The following is a 19,563-nucleotide window of genomic DNA, read 5'->3' on the forward strand; positions in this document are numbered from 1 at the left end:
ACAATTGAATCCATTTTAGAATAAGGCTGTAACGTAAAACAAAATGTGGAAAAAGTGAAGCGGTCTGAATACTTTCTGAATGCACTGTATGTGATGTGTGCAGCACTGCATTTTAACTGCATTTTACAATAAAGACTTAATTTGCTACCTCTTCCTACATCTGTATATGATGAAGTGTTGTCATGTTGGAGTGCTGGAAAATTACAACAAATCAACTAAACAGATGACCATTAGTTATGATGGACATAAACATTATATTTAGCAACAAATGTACATTTATTTGTAAGGAAACAATCTACTGTGGATAAACTGTGGATAAACTTGAATGATTAAGTTCGAAGTGCAGTTTTTTTCTTTGTCATTACTGCAATTACTGAAGTCCTTTGTATCTCAATTAACTAAAGATTTATAATATTATCAATGACAATATCAATGAAAACATTATTATTATATTATTATAATGATGATATATTGAAGAAGAAAAGTGCCTAATTTAGTAATCCAATGTATTACAATCATAAATGCTTATTCAGTCGTAACAAAACCAGCGCTGGAACATATTTCTGGTGTGGAGTGTGCAGAATAGAGAGGAATGCCTTTGCAACTCCCACTTTTCAAAGATCCAATCCAAAACGAGCAACGGTTTCAAGGCGCCCTTGGTGTCCCATTCGAAGAAAAACAAAGCCCCGAAAAAAACAAATACATCTCACATTTAAAATCGAATTCTATTCATAACCATTTCTCTTTTTGAGAAATATGTCCGCCGATGTAATCTGTTTTCTTTTCATCCTCTCGGTAATAGCATTTTGACGGTGTTGTTTATCTGTAGTAAGGGGAACTTGAAACCGCCCCCTTGCCCCATTTCCTCGGTTGTTTTTCTTCTTTCGCATGTATTCTCCATGTTGTTGGAGCGAAAAGTGAGGTCTTCGCAGAGACAGGAAGGGGCCGTTCGGTTCAGAAATATACTAGTGATAAAGTAAACTGAGACGCGCAGCCGAGGGAAACGCAAAAGACGAAAACATATCCAAGCGCCCTGCCCCTCCCAGAAGAAGCAAGAAATAAAGATGCATTGTTGGTGATGAATTGTAGCGTCTTCCAGATCCAACAAAGCCACGGATGACAGTTATCAGGGCAATCATTTAGTAACTTGTCAATATAACCTAATGAAGGCTGCTTATCTCTGTTTGGGGAACGGATTGGATTTTGAGGGCTCTGTGCTTGTCAGATGGAAAGTTCTATCATCACTCAAGTGCAGAAAGAAGACATTCAATTGTCACCGAAAACAGGTAAGAATAGGATATGTCCCCGTTTTTATTGTTTGTTCTGATTAAACATGGGTTTAATTATAATTGTATAGTTATGATATGGAGGAGGTTCGTTAAGTAATCAAATGCAAGCACTCTAACGTTGACGTAAACATGTTCCCAGCGCGTCCATTTGACAGTTCCAACGTCGCCGATATTGCGCGCGACATTCTAGAGCTCACTGCTCTTCTTGACGGTCGGCTATGTACACATTAAATTTGCGTATAAATAGACTACGGTGAATATCAATATTATATTTCATGATGATTCAAGCCGCCACATGCAACTGATGCCGAACATGGCTTAGTTTTCAAAGGTGTTATGGAACACCTGCATAATTGGAAAGGGAAAACCCCTCTGGTACAAACACATTTTTGACAATGCAAGAGTAAAGGCTATTTGAAAAAAATGTATTTTGTCATCACGAATGCAAGGTTGCCAAGAATATTCAGTCAGTGTAAACAATTCAAATCAATATTTATTTCCCATTTTACGCAAATGATTGGACTTTCAAGGCCATCAAATGATTCAGTAATGTTGATGCTACAGTATTTATATGGATCAAAACAAGGCTACAACATCCAATGCCATCATTCTAAACATTTAGGCATATGATTATTAGCTAATAATTATAATTTCATTAATTGACAGACGAATAATTTCGCGTGTAAAATGTTCAACCAAACCACCCCCGTATTTAGCCTACCCTGTGTTTATCATTTGGGATATATCTTATCTTCCAGCTGTTGTATGTCGCCGTTCCATATATTACTTTGTCACATCTGTCTCTAGGCTGCCATACACACAGCACAGCCATGTCTTGTTTTTGTTCGCAGGCTCAGGCTAGAGACACATCAAGGCAGATCAATGCGCGCCAGTGTGGCACACTATCCGAATGTCATTATAAAAATACCACACCACAGGCCTATACAATACAAAGATTGGCAGGTGTATGATATACAATTTGCTGTTGGAAAATAAACCGAAAACCGTTGCGGATGAGAAGCAGAACCGTAGAAATGCCAGGTGCCGCGGTCGATATTGACAGTGGAATGCACAAGCACACCCCTCAGCACACGCCCTCCTCCCTCCGCCGCCCATTGTAAAGCGCGGTTTCAAAGATTCGTTGTTTTCGTGCTTCTGGCAGTCCGGTTTGAATTAAGGGGACGGGTACTGCTGTATGGTTATGGTTGATTTACAATACCAGATTATGTGTGATAGGATAACCCTGCTGCTCCTATGTTTGCTCAACAGATACAAATCTAATAGATTATTATAGATTGTTTCTTTTCTAATTTATTCGAATTTTGTTTTGATGTATTCAGAAATAGGCTATCCTACCCTTTAAAATGGCATTTTGGCACTAGCATGTTATGTTTGTGTTGATACATGATATCCACAACATCAATAATTGTAAAAATTACATGTAACCTGCTGGGTAATATGCCTATACATGTCAGCCCTAAACAATTTCGGTAACACTTTATTTGACAGGTACCTACATAAGGGAGACTTCATAACACATTCATAACGCATCCATAAACAATACATGAGCATTTCATAAATGCATATGCCAACAACCACATGAATTAGGGATGGACATTTTAATTTTTTTGACCTTTCAAGTACTAGCATGATTTCTTTTCGAGTACTCCAATGGAAAAAATTATCTATTTTTAGAACACAAGGCCTGCACTGGAAAAACATATGTGTACATTTATCTATAGGCCAATGCCAACAGTGTGCAACAATGCCTCATTTATCATAACCATTACAGATAACAAATCCTAATTGCCATATTCAGTCAATAAAAAAGCAAGTGCCATTTAAGATTAATTTATTGAAACCATACTATCAACTGGTTATATTATATCGCGGAACACAATCGTTTTAAAAAGACACACATATTGTATTGTAAAGAAAACATGTTATATAACAAATTACAGAATATTTTTCCAAATGAAAAAAGTTGTCAGTGTAAGGTGATGCGCATTTCGAGTCTGGAAAAGTTATTCTCAAAGAGTGATCATTTGAAATGGGGCTGAATTTGGCAAGTTGAAAGACAATTTTTTCAGGGTTACAATTCAAAATCTGTCTTTTCGATATACAGATGTTCAATTTAGTTTATTATGCCTATTCTTTGGAATTATTTTAATGGATTAACAATTTCACATTGAACACTGCATGGTGATGAGTGCTTAATGATTCTGGTGATAATATGCTCTTTGTCTTTATCAAACTAATGTTTTTGCATATTTTCAGTGTGGAACCTGTCTATGTTTAGGGGGGTTATAGCCTAGGCTAACTCATTTTAAAAGGAATCAAGTAGATGGGACACAATTATTCCTAATCTGCAGCTTGTTGTTGGAACACATATTTTCCTACATCAATCAACCAGTCCATTTTGAATTTGTGATAAAACTGTCACCATTTGGCAAGGAATATAGCTTGTGTATCCCATCAGTTAGATATGTTTTTATAGGCAGTTATTTCTGTAGGCCTAACGGGAGCTTGTGTATCCCATCAGTTAGATATGTTTTGTACGGGCAGTATGGTTGTATGGGCAGTGTGTACGGGCAGTGTGGTTCCTGGTGCTCGCTCCCGTGAGCGGCGCCGCTGGCTCTGCTCTCGAGGCACCAAAATATTAAATTAGCTGAAGTCTTGACCGGCCGACACACATGGTTGACCAATGAGCAGAGTTCATCTTGTCAACCAATGTTTTAATAACAACATTCGAGCTGACAACAACCAGGACCGCTGGTCTCTACACAGGTAGGCAGATTTTCTCCCGGTTCAATTGCCGTTTACCGTGGCCCGTCCGTAAGTGCCTTTATGAAGTCCTTATGTAGGTACCCTTCACATAGTGTTACCACAAATGCTTTAAGTAACATACATTTAATTATTTACTGCTTTTAACCTGTTACCCGTGGCATATCTGTTTCCTGTGACCCAGGGAGGGGCTATTCTATATATTCTATTCTATATGTGTTGAACGATGTCACCCAGGCCAGGGCCTAGGGTCCTGTATCTTTATATAGATAGACCATGGTTGTTTACAGGAGTGGAATTGGAAAGAAATCACTCTGTAAACTCACCATGTAAAATCCTATAGAATTCCTAGAGGAATTCACCTTAAAACACGTTAAAATTATTACATGTCAAAATGATTTCTATTGAGTTCCCATATGTTCTTCCCCAACTCCTTGGTTATGTACACTATATGTACAAAAGTATTCAGCTATTTCAGCCACACCCGTTGCTGACAGGTGTATAAAATTGAGCAAACAGCCATGCAATCTCTATAGCCAAACATTGGCAGTAGAATGGCCTTACTGAAGAGCTCAGTGACTTTCAACGTGGCACCATCATAGGATGCCACCTTTCCAACAAGTCAGTTCATCAAATATCTGCCCTGCTAGAGCTACCCCGGTCAACTGTAAGTGCTGTTATTGTGAAGTGGAAATGTCTAGGAGCAACAATGGCTCAGCTGTGAAGTGGTAGACCACACAAGCTCACAGAAAGGGATCGGCGAGTGCTTAGGCGCGTAGCGTGTAAAAATCAACTGTCCTCGGTTGCAACACAGCACAATAACTGTTAGTCGGGAGCTTCATGACCAGGTGTCGGTTGGAGTGGTGTAAAGCTTGCCGCCATTGGACTCTGGAGGAGTGGAAACGCGTTCTCTGGCGGGATGAATCACGCTTCACCATCTGGCAGTCCGACGGACTAATCTGGGTTTGGCGGATGCCAGGAGAACGCTACCTGCCTGAATTCATAGTGCCAACTGTAAAGTTTAATGGAGGAGGAATAATGATCTGGGGCTGTTTTTCATGGTTCGGGCAAGGCCCCTTGGTTCCAGTGAAGGGAAATCTTAACGCTACAGCATACAATGACATTCTAGACGATTCTGTGCTTCCAACTTTGTGGAATCAGTTTGGGGAAGGCCCTTTCCTGTTTCAGCATGACAATGCCCCCGTGCACAAAGTGAGGTCCATACAGAAATGGTTTGTCGAGATCGGTGTGAGAGAACTTGACTGGCCTGCACAGAGCCCTGACCTCAACCCCATCAAACAACTTTGGGATTAATTGGAACGCAGAGAGTGAGACAGGCCTAATCGCCCAACATCAGTGCCCGACCTCTCTAATGCTCTTGTGGCTGAATGGAAGCAAATACCTGCAGAAATGTTCCAACATCTAGTGGAAAGCCTTTCCAGAAGAGTGGAGGCTGTTATAGCAGCAAAGGGTTAATGCCCATGATTTTGGAATGAGATGTTCAACGAGCAGGTGTCCACATACTTTTGTAGTGCATCATCATTCCTATGGCTGCAGACACCCCCCCAAAGATGTAACAAAGAGAATGAGGGAAGGTGGGAAATTAAAAGTTAGGATCAAGGGTGGAGGTTATGAATCAAGAGACTCATAATAACTAACACTCCTTCACAAAATATGACAAGCATGTTGAGCATGTTCAAATGTGTGAACAAGGCTCCTGAAGATTTGCATTGAAACAATCACCTTTTTTCTTTTTGAATCCGTTGTTTAAAATGAATCCCTTTGATATCTTTAGTCAGTACAGCCATCAGTGTTCTGTATATCAGAGCCATCCATGCATTTGATTTTTATATGAACCCTCATACATGCATATCCAACCAAAGAATAGATGCTATTTGCCTCCTGTGGTGGAACCTTTGTGAACTATGACACATTTTTACATTGACTGATCAAAAGGGGCTTGGAGCATTGAGGTGTGACTGGCTTCAGCTCACTCCATACCAGCCAGAGATCTTGTTCCAGGAGAGTCAGTGAAACGGTTGGAATGTTTTCTGTCTGTGTTTTTTTTCTACAGCAGAAGGTTCTGACTGTGTCCCAAATGGCACACTACTCCCTATATAGTGCACTACTTTTGACAAGGGCCCTGTAGGGAATAGGGTGCCATTTGAGACACAGTCACTGCCTGGTGAAGAGTGTGGGTTTTCCCGCCCTCTCTGTGATTATATAACATGTACCAGCCTCTTCCAGCTTCCAGCAGCAGCAACCTCATTAAAGGCCAATTTTTATTTGTGTTTGAGTGTGTGTGTGTGTCACGGAATCAGCCGAGGCTGCTCCTCCTCCTTGCTCGGGCAGGCTTCGGCGTTCGTCGTCCCCAGAGTACTAGCTGCCACCGATCTATGTTTCGGTGTTTGACTTGTTTTGTCCTGATTGTGTACACCTGTTCCCCATTATGTTGTATTGTATTCCCTATTTAACCCTCTGTCGTTCATTGTGTGTTGTGTGTTATTGTATTCGTCATCGGCAGTGTTCGTGTGCGGGTTGTTTTTCCTCCTATTGTGGAGATTGTTTTCTACTCTGGTTACCTTCGAGTAAAGTACGTTTCCAGTAAGCTCTGTGTCCTGCGTTTGACTTCGCCTACCGCATTTCACCGTCGCATTCTGACAGTGTGTGTGTGTGTGCGCAACTGTGCGTGTGTCCGTACGTGCGTGTGCAGGCTGGCTGGCATCCCTGTAGTGTAGAGGGAAGCCTTTCGTGAAGGGAGCACGGAGTTAGTTCTACATGTGTGCAGTAACTATGTCTCTCAAAATGGGGGAAATCCTCCTTACTACTTTATGGGAAAATCTTGTGAAATTCACATTATACATTTCCCTAACCCCATGCATCTACAGATGTAGGATCTTAATTTGAGCCAATTTGCTACAGCAGGAAAATAATCCTGCAGCAACAGGAAATGTGGATTATAATTCATGGACATTTTTGTAAGGGTTGATACATTTTTCGTATCGTAAGGGAAAATCAAGTCTGAAATGCATTGCAGAAAAGTTATCCTGCAACAGGGTGAACAAAACATCTGTACCTGGATTATAAGAACCTTCATTGCAGGTTGAATCACCATAATGTGTTGGTGAATAGCATTTTCATTTGGGACAAAGCCATATATCACTCAGAGTTTGGATCAAAAGCTTGGTTGTGTCATAGGCCTACAGCATTCTTCCTTTTGGTCTTGTGACAGGCGAGGTGAGCAGGTCTTCTCCGAAGAAGCCTAGGAGCTGTAACATCTTCAAAGCACTCTTCTGTTGCCTCAGAGGAGCACAGGATGCCCCAAAACCACCATCACCTTCACAAGATGCCTTGCTGGAGCCACAGGACAATGGGGATGTTGTCAAGGTAACAGAATATATTCCTCTCAACATCTCAGCAGCATTGTTGTTGTAATTATCCATATCGAAAATAGAGCGTATGGGCTGTAGTTTACTGTATTTCAACCAAGTGTGGGACTATTATGTAGCCTAAAAAGTGTCATTTTCCATTTTGTTATGTTTGCTAAGCTTGTTTGGACCGTTTCCTCAGATTCAAAATAATTGTTTTTGCCACAAAGTTTCACACATTGTAATTTGCCCAGTCATAGAGTTTTTTTACAGGACATGAATCCCGTGTGTACAGTTTAGCAAAGTATTTTTAAACCCAAATAACTGTCAGGCTTAGCTCAGTTCTTATTTATTTTACAACTGTCAACTTCCTCATCATGTGTTTAACAACTCTGCCATAATTATTACAGGAAAGTAATATCTTTATATAAGACAATAACTACACAAGTGATTGATAGCTTTCCTATCTTGAGCAATACCCTGTGAGAATGTGTGGGATTATTGCCCGTTGATGTTATGACAGCATGATGCAATATAAAATGGCTTCTGCACCTGTTGGGAACATCTTGAACACTATAACCATGACTGTTGGCAGATACAGAGTAGTTTAGGTCTGTTCATATTGATCTCATATGATGATAAGACAGCTGAGTGCCTTGCAATCCACTAAGGCTAAACAGAGGTGCAGTGGGCCTACAAAGAGTGGATAATGTGATGTGCATGTCAGTTCATGTTGGAGACATTAGATATGTACAGTATTTGGTACCTGGTGTTTCGTAACCGAAGTTTACAGAAGCATGACAAGGTGTGTGTTGCCCACTGGCCACTAGTGAGGCTGTCAGTTGTAGGGGCGCTAGCACCATGTGAAGGCGTCCACATGCGTCCCATCCCAAACAGTTCCTGCATATATTATGACAACATTTTGTGATGTTTTAGTTCGTTTTGGTCTTCGCCAAGGGTTTTTTCAGCTGTTCGTGCACACAAAAAGTTTTCCTGACGCAAGCCGAAGTTCAGTAGCCGAAGTCTATGCCCCTTCGTCGGTAATTGGTCAACCGTAGGAATTCTTCAATTAATTTTTTTGTTGTCATTCAACGAGAGACGACTCGTTTTCATGCAAATATTTTCACTTGAGAAATACTGCACCAAACATCTTAGTTAGATGTAAAATTGCATGACAGACCTCCTCGGCAAACACGTAAAAATGAATTACATATATCTGGAGTTATCTTAATTCGGACTATATTGAAGAACTGGCTTTGGCATCTCAAGAGGGACAAACAATACTATTGCCTCTTTTTTGTTCACGTTGCTAAATGTCCTCCAGGCAGCACTGGAGCAATGAGGAAGCTGTAGCTGATGTGAAGCATGGGTATTGTTTGGGTCTCTGAATTGAATCTGATATTCTATTCTTACAGTATTATTACACTGTTAGAGCTCTTTTACCCCTACGTACATATTACCTCAACTACCTCGTACCCCTGCACATTAACACTGTACCGGTATTCCTTGTATATAGCCTCGTTATTGTTCATTTATTGTGTTCGTATTTCCTTTTTAAATTTAGCACATTTTTCTTACTTTTTAACTCTGCATTGTTGGGAAAGGGCTCGTAAGTAAGCATTTCACATTAAAGTCTACACCTGTTGTATTCCGCGCATGTGACAAATAAAATTGATTTAATTTCAACTGCAGTTATTCTCTGTGCTTGTAGAGTGAGGCACTGTGTTTATGAAGCATAAGAAAAGCCTAGTAAAAAGGGCAAGATGTGTTGTTCTCCATGAATGCTCTGCACAGTCATGTACTGTACTCTGTAGTACTGGCTAAAGATAGTGACCGTGTATGTCCCCTGTCTTCTCCTCCACCACAGCTGTCATCAGGGCCCAGCCTGCTGCCTGAGATGACACCCCAGGACCAGGGGAAGATATGTGTGGTCATAGACCTGGATGAGACACTGGTACATAGCTCATTCAAGGTAGCTACCGCTTTTTCACCCACTCACTGTTACATGTGGTTTTGTAAGGGGTGTTTGTATCAAATGCTAAGTTAAAAGAGGACATTTCATGAAGTGAATTATAATTTTGAATGACATGACATTTTTTGTGTATTGTTTGATTTATGGAATGATTTATAGTTTAGCAATTTGATCCTATGTAATTACATACAGTATGACTGTAAAGCCCAGGAGCATCATAACAACAATCTTCCACGGTGTTCCTTCTCTCCCTCAGCCTATCAGTAATGCAGATTTCATAGTGCCTGTGGAGATTGAGGGGACCACACACCAGGTACAATCTCTCATCTGGATATGTTATCTGTGTGCTTGTAGAGGTGGTTGGGTATTGTATGCGTATGTTATGTTCGGTGTTTGCCAGGGTTAAAATGGGATGGGTCTCAGGACAGATGTTTGTTATGAGCGCTATATGAGCCCTCTACTGGACAAAAGTGGAATGGGAAAGGAAGTAAACAGTTCAATACAGCTTAGTCAGTTCACCTTTCAGAAGATTTTGCTCACCAGAGGTAATATTTGAACTCTATGTATTGAAATGTACTGGAGCCTGCTGTACATGCAAAACGACATGCACTTCAGGTCAACATGAGTACTGTTGTGGTGTTTGGGATTCTTCTCCATGGGCCTCTGCATGGTTCAAGTAATCCAGGATAGGCTGGTTAACACCTGCACGGCCTATTCTTGATTACTTGTTTCAGGAACCGGCCACCAGCAACTGAGATGGACACAAAATGGACACAGCAGAGAAAGAAGAGTTAATGTTTGCTTCCAAATATTTTCTTCTAGATACTTTATTACTGTTCAATTATAAAGCAATTGCTGAAATACTACGTAACAAGTATAAATGTCTGTGTTACTAAACAGGTAAAAGAGCAACTTAATGTAAAGTGTTACCAAAGCTTCATGCCAGGTGTTTGTTTTCAGGTATATGTGCTGAAGAGGCCATATGTGGATGAGTTTCTACAACGAATGGGAGAGCTGTTTGAGTGTATTCTGTTCACTGCCAGTCTTGCCAAGGTAAGCTGAAAATACCTTCTAATGAAACCTTATCTTGTCGTGACATTTGCCCTGTTTTTTTGTTGTTCTTAATGAAAAAACCTATTGTATTCTAGTTTAGAAAGTCTTTAAAAGTTTTTCTCTTTCACAATCCTCCGTAGCCTTTTCCCCATGCACAAGGTGACCTTTGTAGTACCAAAGCCTGCTTTGTAGATTTGCATATTATGAGCTAGCATACATTGCATAATGTAACCCATAGTTACATTATTAGTAGCATGAGTGCCTTGATGACACCTTGTTAGTCCTGACCAAACTCCCTTTCCTTCTTCCTCTTGCCATTTCCTCCCTTCCCTGGTCCCCGTCTTCTTCCTTTTCTCCCTCTTCCTTGCCCGCCCCCAGTATGCAGATCCAGTGACTGACCTGTTGGATCAGTGCGGGGTATTCCGGGCACGGTTGTTCCGGGAGTCCTGTGTGTTCCACCAGGGATGCTACGTCAAAGACCTCAGCCTGCTGGGCCGAGAGCTCCATAAGACCCTCATCCTAGACAACTCTCCTGCCTCCTACATCTTCCACCCAGAGAATGCTGTGAGTTTGAGTTTCATTCAACTTCTGTCAACTCAAATGTGAACTCTTTCAGGATTCAAAGTGATTATTAATATGATACTAGTTCTGATTCTACTGAATTCTGATTCTATTCTATTCACTTTTTTGAAGTTTAACCTTATATTCCACTTAACTTTTGGATTTAGTACAGTTATATACGACAAGAAAATACAGTTGTCAATACCTCAACACTGCAAAGAAAGCATTAGTAAGTGAGTGAATGGTTTCTCTGATGCTCCCTCAGGTTCCTGTGGTGTCCTGGTTTGATGATGTGGAGGATGTTGAGCTGCTCCACCTGCTGCCTGTGTTTGAGGACCTGAGTCAGGCTGAGGATGTCTACACCAGACTGGGGGAGCTACGAGCACCATGATGGAGGACCCTGCTGACGAGCACTTCATGACATTCTAACGCCATTTCTCTGACTAGGAGCATCTGACTGTCTGTCAACCACTGTCTGATAGTTCTGAGCGAGAACTGCCAAAGTACTGTAGAGTACTACAGTCACTCCAAATGAATATGAATAAAGTGGTTATTTTTGCCAAATCAGAAGCCTGCATGGCCTGATCTGACTCAGGACACTTGTATCTTTGTGCCTTTTTCCTAAACAAACACAAAAACCAAGCAGCTCAAACTGTTTTTATTTGTATTTTGTAAAGTTTTTTCTTCCATTCTCACTATGCAATCCTCTTCTGTAGTCACGATGAACTACAGTGCTACTTGTTATACGGTTCACACAGTCAAATCCAGAATGCCAACAGAATGTATCCTTACATTTTCCTAGATATATGACCAGTTAGTATATGCTCACGTACTAGACGTTTAATTGATACGTAAGTATTTGCATTATTTACTGTAAAATGGCTAACAAAGCAAAATGCCACTCCATTAAGTACTGAATATATTAGAATAAATAACGTCTTCATCAAGTTTTGGAGACTTTATATACATTATAGCAATGTATTTTTCTGAATACCATTAATAGCATGCATACAGTGATGTTATAAAGCTTTAAAAAGCTTATTGATTTATCATTTGGGACCACATTTTGTAAGATGGATTTCTTTCTAGTCACTTGAAGGCAGACACACTGGATGCCATGGTGGTAGGCTACTCAGCACAAGTATATTATATTGTCGCTCTTAGAATATTTGGTCCAGTCTAACACATATGTTTTTCTGTTTTTCTTGGATTACTAAATGACAAAATTGCACTTGTTGTTTTTATAAGTAAGACTGTGACAACTGTACCTTTCAAATGCAGTTAGAGACATCGTGCACAGTAATGCCATACTGAATGTGGTCAAATACTGTATTTAAAAAAGGATATGTAGTTGTGGTACTCTTAATTCTGAAATGATATGTTTTTTTTCATATACATATATATTACAATTTGTGTATAAATTTGTATATTATTTGCCCACTGCAAGTGAGGGTATAAAAACAACAATATTCAAAACATCTGCCAAATTATAATTTGTGCCAAGAGTTTTTGGGTTGTGTAAACAAGTTAATCAAACACCACTGATTATTTTCCTCCAAAGAGTGCCTTTCAAACACAACTCTTAACCTTCCAATGCCTCCTCATATCATCATAGATGATGACATTGGTTTATCCAAAAAGCAATAACCAAGTTCAGGGGGTAGATCAATGACAAATAACTAGCAAAATCTGGATTATTTTATGTGGGTACAATCAAGTTTGTTTTTATAATGTTAAATGTTATTTTTATTGTGTAGCTACATGTTGACCACTTAAGAAATTTGAATGAATGTTTAACAATCCTAATGAATAACCAAAGCTATCTGGTTGTTGATATTGTGTAGATTAAGTTGTCCTCATTGATATTGCTATAATCAAACAAAATAAAGCAAAATGTAAATTGTAAATCAGTAACACATATAGGCCTATACATTGTTTTTAGTGCAAGGGCAAAAACCAAAACGTCCCCAGGACCGAGTTTGGGATACGCTGTAGCTACTTTTAATAATATTGGACTATTTTTAAAGAAATACATGTCTTTTGTAGCCAACCTGGTCAAATTTTGCCAAATAAAAGTTGGATTATATTTCCTTGTCGGTGTGTGTTTTTGTGGAAATAGTCAATAGTTTTGTATAAGGAATTTACGATATTTTCATCATTTGGGGCGTAGAATAAAGGTCAATGCTATCTGGAATCATTGGGACGTCCATACCCTAAACCCGAACCTAAACAATTTTAACGTCAACTTCGATGCGGGGATGGACGTCCCAAGGATTCCGGATTTCACCGACTATAGAATAAATTGTCAATGAGATTTACTTCATTTTTTGCAATGTGATGATGTCACTACGTAGCGACGCTCGATCGAATGACACGTACAGTTAGTAAACAAGGATAGCCATAAAGTTTTTGTCGAAGGAAAGAAAAGACAAGGAATAAAGCTAGCTGGCTAACGTTAGTGCCAAGTACGTTTATGGTATGTATTACTATTTTCTTCGTTAACATTTTATGCTGTTTTAGCTAACGTAACTATTTGAGTTTAAATTCTGTCTAAGTAACGTTAGCTAGCTAGTGTAGTTAGTTAACGTTAACTAACGCACAGTCTCGTTGGTAACTTTACATGAATCTTTGTCATTTCCTTGTTTTTAGATCTGCCAAGATCTCAGAAACCTGACACAATATGAACGTGTTTGACCGCAGCATCAAATTGGATGTTCTCCTCAAGTTCTCCCAAATGTAAGCAGAATGCAGATAATAATGCTCTGTATAATGCAGCGCCATACCAAGGATAATTACAACTAACCCAAGATAGTTAATCTGTTGTTTTCAATGGGAACAAATGAAACATAGTGGATAGAACAAGTAAGGACCTGGGCAGAGCCAAGCACGAACTAGCATGTATTTGCATTTTTATTTTCTTTAGCAAAAAAATCATTCTGTGGAGTGCGTGTGTAATAACTCAATTCGCCCTTACACTCCTTCCAAAGAACGCAATTTTTAGAAACTTTGACATGGGTCACGTCTACAAAACAGAACTGTATTGAGATCTGGCTTTACTTTGATGAGAAAATCAGCAGAATGCCAGCCCAGTTCCATCTCGCTCCATACTCTCCCACTGCCAGCCACTGACTGGGCTTCCTCTCCTCACCATATTTGATGGGGAATGGAAATTCCAACTGGATGCTTCAGATTTATACATCCGGTGAAACCTTGTTCTATCTTTCCATACTTATAGTAGCTAGCTAAGTTACTGAGATGACATGGTTAACACAATGCTTTTCCCAGTTCCCAATCTACCCAGTTACACCTGAAGAATGTCTACTCCAGCTTGGCAGTTTGCATGTTCGTGGCTGCAGCAGGCTCCTATGTCCATGTTGTCACACGGCTCTTTCAGGTAAACAGCAAGCACACCACCCGATAATAATAGACAAACATTGGTAAATACAGTAACGTTCAGATAGATTTTAGGCAATGGTGAAGCTATAACTACTAAAAAATACTACTGGCTTTATCCTATTCCACTAGGGTGGTTTGCTGACTCTTCTGGGTTCCCTGGGCATGGTGGTTTGGTTGTCCATGACGCCACACAACCCAGAGACTGAGAAGAAGAGACTGGCTATCCTTGCAGGGTTTGCTTTCTTCACAGGTAAATTCAGGGCTCAAGACAGACAATTTTGTCTCTTATTGACTGTTAATTTGTCAGTCATTGGGGGAAAAAAACTAATTGTTATAAAACAGGTTGTTTGGATCCTGGATGCTGATTGGTTGATAGCAGGGAGTTAGTTATTCACCACAATCCCCGGGTAATGCCAGTTAACAGTTCAATGTAAATGATCAATGGGCATCCACTGTCCATTGCAATTCACAGCCAGGCAATTCATGAACTTAATCTCCCCTGAAGTCAAATTGACTTTTTCTTTCTCACCAGGTGTTGGTCTTGGACCGGCAATGGACTTTGTCATCACCATTAACCCAAGGTAGAACATCTAGGCCTATGTGCTATTAAATATTGTTGGAAATAATTTCTTAGGACTATTTGTTATTCAATTGAGTCAAGAAGACTTTGTCCTTAAATTGTGTCTTTGTCTGTCTGGTCTCTCTCTAGCATCATTGTGACAGCCTTCCTTGGAACCTCAATCATCTTCGTCTGCTTCACTCTCAGTGCCCTGTACGCCAAGCGTAGGAGCTACCTCTTCCTAGGAGGTACAAAGATGTTCTACGCTATTCAGTAGCATAGTTATCTGTTCTGGTCATATCTTAACTAACTTGAATAAACCCTTTTGCTCCTTGAGGAGCACAAGTCATTCACAAATGTCACAGAATTCGTGTTAATTTAGTCAAGATATAACCCCCCAAAAATATCTTGAAACAATGTGTTCGTTTTCTTCTCAGGTACTCTGATGTCTGGCGTATCCATCTTGTTCCTGGTGTCTGTGGTGAACATGTTCTTTGGATCAGCGATACTCTTCAAGGTAGCCTAAATATTTATAGAGCCATCTCTCACGACTTGGATGTGAAGTGATTCCACTCATACATTTGGAAGTGTGTAATATAATTGTGTGAGGAGGTCTCACTCAGCAAGGTGACTCAGATGTAACATGGCTCTTCTCTTCACTAACAGGCTCACATGTACCTGGGGCTGGTCATTATGTGTGGCTTTGTTCTGTTCGACACTCAGCTCATCATTGAGAAAGCAGAGAACGGAGACAAGGACTACATCTGGTAAAGCTTTATAATATTCCACCAAATAAGCAGTTGTAAAACGTTTTACTTGCTGGTGTATTAGAATGAAATATATATTTTAAATGAAGTAATTGTTTTTCTTTTGAAAGGCATTGCGTGGACCTGTTCCTCGACTTTGTGACCATTTTCAGAAAACTCATGATTCTTCTTGCCATGAATGAGAAGGTAATGTTTTATTTTCCCCAAAGACAGAATATTAATCTCATGTAATGTTGACTTTTTCTCATACTAGCACATTTCACAATATGCAAATGGTGATATTTGATATTTTCAGGACAAGAAGAAAGAGAAGTAGATCCAGTTGAAGTTTCAAATAAAAAATGAACTGTGACAAGGAACACAACCAGTGTCTGCAGTACTATTTGTCATTCTTGGTTACTTTTTGTGCTTTGATTTGTGCTTGCAAAAGGAAGTTATGATAAGGTTGTATTTTAGGCCACTGCTGCAGTGATAATGCTTGTCCTGTAGGGAGAGTAGTTGTATGAAGGCCTACATAAGCAGAACTGAACTCTTTTTGTGCCATAAAAAAAACAAATAAAAGGTTTTCAGCAGGCTGTTTGATCTTTTGGAGATTAATCAGTTTTATTTTAAGTTCTATTTATTTTTTATGCTATTCCCCCAATCTGTTTAGTTTAGGGAAGGGATGTGACCTTACGTCCTGACCTGTGATGTCTTTATCAAATCAAATGTCATTTGTCACATGCGCTGAATACAACAAGAAGTCGTGACTCGGTACCGGTACCCCCTGTATATAGCCTCGTTATTATTTTGTGTTACTTTTTACTTTATTTAGTAAATATTTTACAGTGAAATGCTTACTTAACCAACAATGAATGCAGTTCAAGAAATAGTTAAGAAAATATTTACTAAATAAACTAAAGTAAAAAATAATAAAGTACCAATAAAAGAACAATAACGAGGCTATATACAGGGGGTACCGGTACAGAGTCACAACTCCTCCTTTTCCTCTTATTTACTTCTAAACAATCTATTGGTAACGTTTTAGTAATTCGGCTGACCTTTCATGAAGATTTACAATTGCACTTTATGGTCAGATTGAGCTTGTGTGGCACAAAAAGGACTGCTCAAGGCTGTAGAATAGATGGATCAACTGCCGATGCGTTCTCTTGCAAGATATGTGCCAAATGATGTTGATATTTTCGTTATCTGTATAGGCCTACTGTGAAAACATACTTTACCAGTGAATCTAATTTGATACATTTATTCAAATAAGTGTTAAATTATCAACCAAATGCAGTTTTCTTCATTGCAGTACTTGCATGCAAACACGCAGATATATTTACATTTGTCATTTAGCAGACGCTCTTATCCAGAGCGACTTACAGTTAGTGAGTGCATACATTTTCATACTGGCCCCCCGTGGGAAACGAACCCACAACCCTGGCGTTGCAAGCGCCATGCTCTACCAACTGAGCTACACGGGGCCATGTATATGGTGTAATTTTCTTTTATTTGTGCGTCAGTGAGAACACATGAACAAGAAATAATCATAAAAACCTTTTAAAAATAATGTTGACATCTTAGCTGTTCAAGGTTATGACATCCAAAGTTAAACAATCTATTTTAGTCAGATGACTGCATTTACACACAAAAAATATAAAAAATTGACAATTCCAAATGTGCAGTTGATTTAACATAACAATAAAATAAATACATAATTAATTGGACAATAATGTAGCCATGTCTCTTTTCAGTATTATTGCTGGCATATTACCTTCAAAGAATGGTCAGCTAAACTAAATTTCTTAGCAGTTAGAGAAAAAATCTTAACACCATCAACAAATCATTTTATACATCAAATTAAAATGTATTCAATAGTGGGGGAAAAAATAACATTTTAAGAGCTCAAGATGAAGGAATCAGTACATTAGTGTGAACTGATAAAGAAAATAGAATTATTTATTGGTATTATATTGGTAATGAGTCCTTGCATGATCAGTGTTTCAGCGCCCTGTAGTCTAATAAATACAGTAAGATATTTTGGTGAGGGTTGGGGTAAGACTGATGAACAAGGCATATTCAATTTCAACATAAGATTTTATTTTTTGTGTGGGAATGTTCGATATTGTCATCTTATCTGTGTATTTCCTAGTACTGAGCGATTAACCGAAATGTCAGTTATTTTTCGTTTTTAAACTAATTGACTGACGTCCGTTCAATTATTTGCATCCATTTAGTTTTTTTTTCTGAGCTCAATGCGCAGTTTCTCTAGAGATAAATCAGATCAAGCCCGAACTGTGCGATGTAGTAGGGAGTTGTAGTTTCCAACAGGTCAATATTCTACACAATTTAGCGCAGAAAACGTGGTAATTAACTACAATGACCATAATCCATTAGGCGGCTACTTGTTCGGTCCGTGTTTCTTTTATGCCCGCTACCTTGGGTTAGTGTGAGGCAGACAGAAGAATGCGCGATCGAGATGGATGGGGATAGAGAGCACTTGCTTCGTGAGGTATCAGTACCTGACAATATATGATCTAAGTGATTGATAGTTGGTATTCAGCAGTCATAAAAAGTATGCCTTATTTATTTTGAAGAACTACTAAAATAGGGATTTTGTCAGACAGCATAGGCAGCAGCTCAATATAGATGAGATTACTTGGAATGGAATAATAAAGTAATCATAAAACAAATGTAATATACACAACTGAAATATTTTAAAGTAATGTGAATAAATGGTTAATAAGTGATAAGCAGTAAGGGGCAGTCACTGACAAATGTAAATGTAACTACCATCATTGGACTTTAATTGTTTTATTCTGTGTTACAGTATTCAACCCACATAGTGCATTTAATGCAAAAAAATAAATAACAAATCGAAAACAGTGATTATTTTTTAATAATTGAACCGAAAAACCCTAATCGCTCAACACACTATTTCCATAATCCTACAATGATATAAATAACTATTTTGGTTAGCAGTGTGTTCAGTTTGTCCAATTCTTTCCTGTCATAAAACAGTATTATTGTGAATAGTCTATCCTTTGGGTTGTAGTTATCCTGAGGAGAGGTTGGTATTTCCAGTTAACCTTGAAACATAGCTGGTGAGAAAGCATACATGAAAGTTCTAAGGGGACACCATCTTATCACAGTCCATATTCCTCTAATGGTGGTCAGCGTCACATGTACCCTTTTCACACTACTGAGACAAACTGACAAGGGTCGGACCAAGCTGTATCCGGCTGGCCTGGTTAATCATCCGCCATAGTAGCTAGAACCATTCTGGAAAGAACAATGTGAAAATAAAATATTGGAGCCCAATATGGTTCAGGTTGGCACGATACTGTGAAATGGGTATATCTTAGCACAGTCCATATTCCATGTTCCACTAAGGTGGGTCAGTCGGTACCATAGTAGGATCTGCAGATCACCTGTCTTTCTGCTCCCCTGTCCCCGTCATCCCTGGCTGCCACAGGAAGAGAGGCTGTCATAGAGAGAGTCACTGAGCGACTCGGGGGTCTCTAGGACCTGGGGGCGGCTGGGGGAGAGGGCCTCCTCAGGCCTCTCCCTCACCAGCTCCAGGCCCGCCTCCCGGCCAAGGCCCATCTCTGGGGCACTGGGCGTACTGCGTATCTTCCCCCGTCGGCTCAGCCCTGTCTGGGCTGGCACCGGCAGACTGCTGGGGTCTATGTTACGAGATCCAGAGGAACCACAGGCCTTCTATAAGGGAGGGAGGGAGGGAGGGTAGGAGGGGAGGGGAGGGGAGGGGTAGGAGGGGAGGGGAGAGTAGGAGGGGAGGGGAGAGTAGGAGGGGAGGGGAGAGTAGGAGGGG

General features: G+C 39.7%; 3 protein-coding genes across 6 annotated transcripts in view; 2 read left to right on the forward strand and 1 right to left on the reverse strand.

Moving 5' to 3' along the window:
- The first annotated feature begins 657 nt into the window (after positions 1 to 657).
- On the forward strand, positions 658 to 13,113 carry LOC121537938 (carboxy-terminal domain RNA polymerase II polypeptide A small phosphatase 2-like). Its single transcript, XM_041845607.2, has 7 exons — positions 658 to 1,286; positions 7,306 to 7,460; positions 9,309 to 9,413; positions 9,670 to 9,726; positions 10,374 to 10,466; positions 10,845 to 11,030; positions 11,293 to 13,113. Exons 1-7 carry the CDS (start codon positions 1,226 to 1,228, stop codon positions 11,416 to 11,418), a joined length of 783 nt encoding a protein of 260 aa, XP_041701541.1. The 5' UTR covers positions 658 to 1,225; the 3' UTR covers positions 11,419 to 13,113.
- Positions 13,114 to 13,379: 266 nt separating this feature from the next.
- LOC121537407 (probable Bax inhibitor 1) lies at positions 13,380 to 16,113 on the forward strand. The gene is made up of 10 exons (XM_041845045.2): positions 13,380 to 13,503; positions 13,677 to 13,763; positions 14,313 to 14,421; positions 14,553 to 14,673; positions 14,956 to 15,004; positions 15,133 to 15,230; positions 15,420 to 15,499; positions 15,649 to 15,749; positions 15,860 to 15,935; positions 16,045 to 16,113. The coding sequence occupies exons 2-10, from the start codon at positions 13,708 to 13,710 to the stop codon at positions 16,063 to 16,065; spliced, it is 711 nt and encodes a 236-aa protein (XP_041700979.1). The 5' UTR covers positions 13,380 to 13,503; positions 13,677 to 13,707; the 3' UTR covers positions 16,066 to 16,113.
- Positions 16,114 to 17,222: 1,109 nt separating this feature from the next.
- Positions 17,223 to 19,563, reverse strand: part of LOC121537939 (nck-associated protein 5-like) — a 33,282-nt gene continuing 30,941 nt past the window's right edge. For all 4 annotated transcript variants that reach the window (XM_041845608.2, XM_045207081.1, XM_045207079.1 and 1 more), the window contains one exon: positions 17,223 to 19,451. In XM_041845608.2, the coding sequence (XP_041701542.2) occupies positions 19,188 to 19,451 (264 nt within the window). In that variant the 3' untranslated portion in view covers positions 17,223 to 19,187. The remainder of the gene's footprint in view (positions 19,452 to 19,563) is intronic.

Source organism: Coregonus clupeaformis, chromosome 24 (genome assembly GCF_020615455.1).
Source record: "Coregonus clupeaformis isolate EN_2021a chromosome 24, ASM2061545v1, whole genome shotgun sequence".
Taxonomy (NCBI): domain Eukaryota; kingdom Metazoa; phylum Chordata; class Actinopteri; order Salmoniformes; family Salmonidae; genus Coregonus; species Coregonus clupeaformis.

What these genes read in the sequence shown, in the direction of transcription:
- LOC121537938 (XM_041845607.2), top strand. Translation starts at nt 1,226, where the DNA reads ATGGAAAGTTCTATCATCACTCAAGTGCAGAAAGAAGACATTCAATTG. An exon ending in TTGAGGGGACCACACACCAG is followed by an intron (nt 9,727 to 10,373) that starts GTACAATCTCTC and finishes GTTTGTTTTCAG; the next exon opens with GTATATGTGCTGAAGAGGCC. An exon ending in TCACTGCCAGTCTTGCCAAG is followed by an intron (nt 10,467 to 10,844) that starts GTAAGCTGAAAA and finishes GCCCGCCCCCAG; the next exon opens with TATGCAGATCCAGTGACTGA.
- LOC121537407 (XM_041845045.2), top strand. Translation starts at nt 13,708, where the DNA reads ATGAACGTGTTTGACCGCAGCATCAAATTGGATGTTCTCCTCAAGTTC. An exon ending in AGGGTTTGCTTTCTTCACAG is followed by an intron (nt 14,674 to 14,955) that starts GTAAATTCAGGG and finishes CTTTCTCACCAG; the next exon opens with GTGTTGGTCTTGGACCGGCA. An exon ending in GAGCTACCTCTTCCTAGGAG is followed by an intron (nt 15,231 to 15,419) that starts GTACAAAGATGT and finishes TTTTCTTCTCAG; the next exon opens with GTACTCTGATGTCTGGCGTA.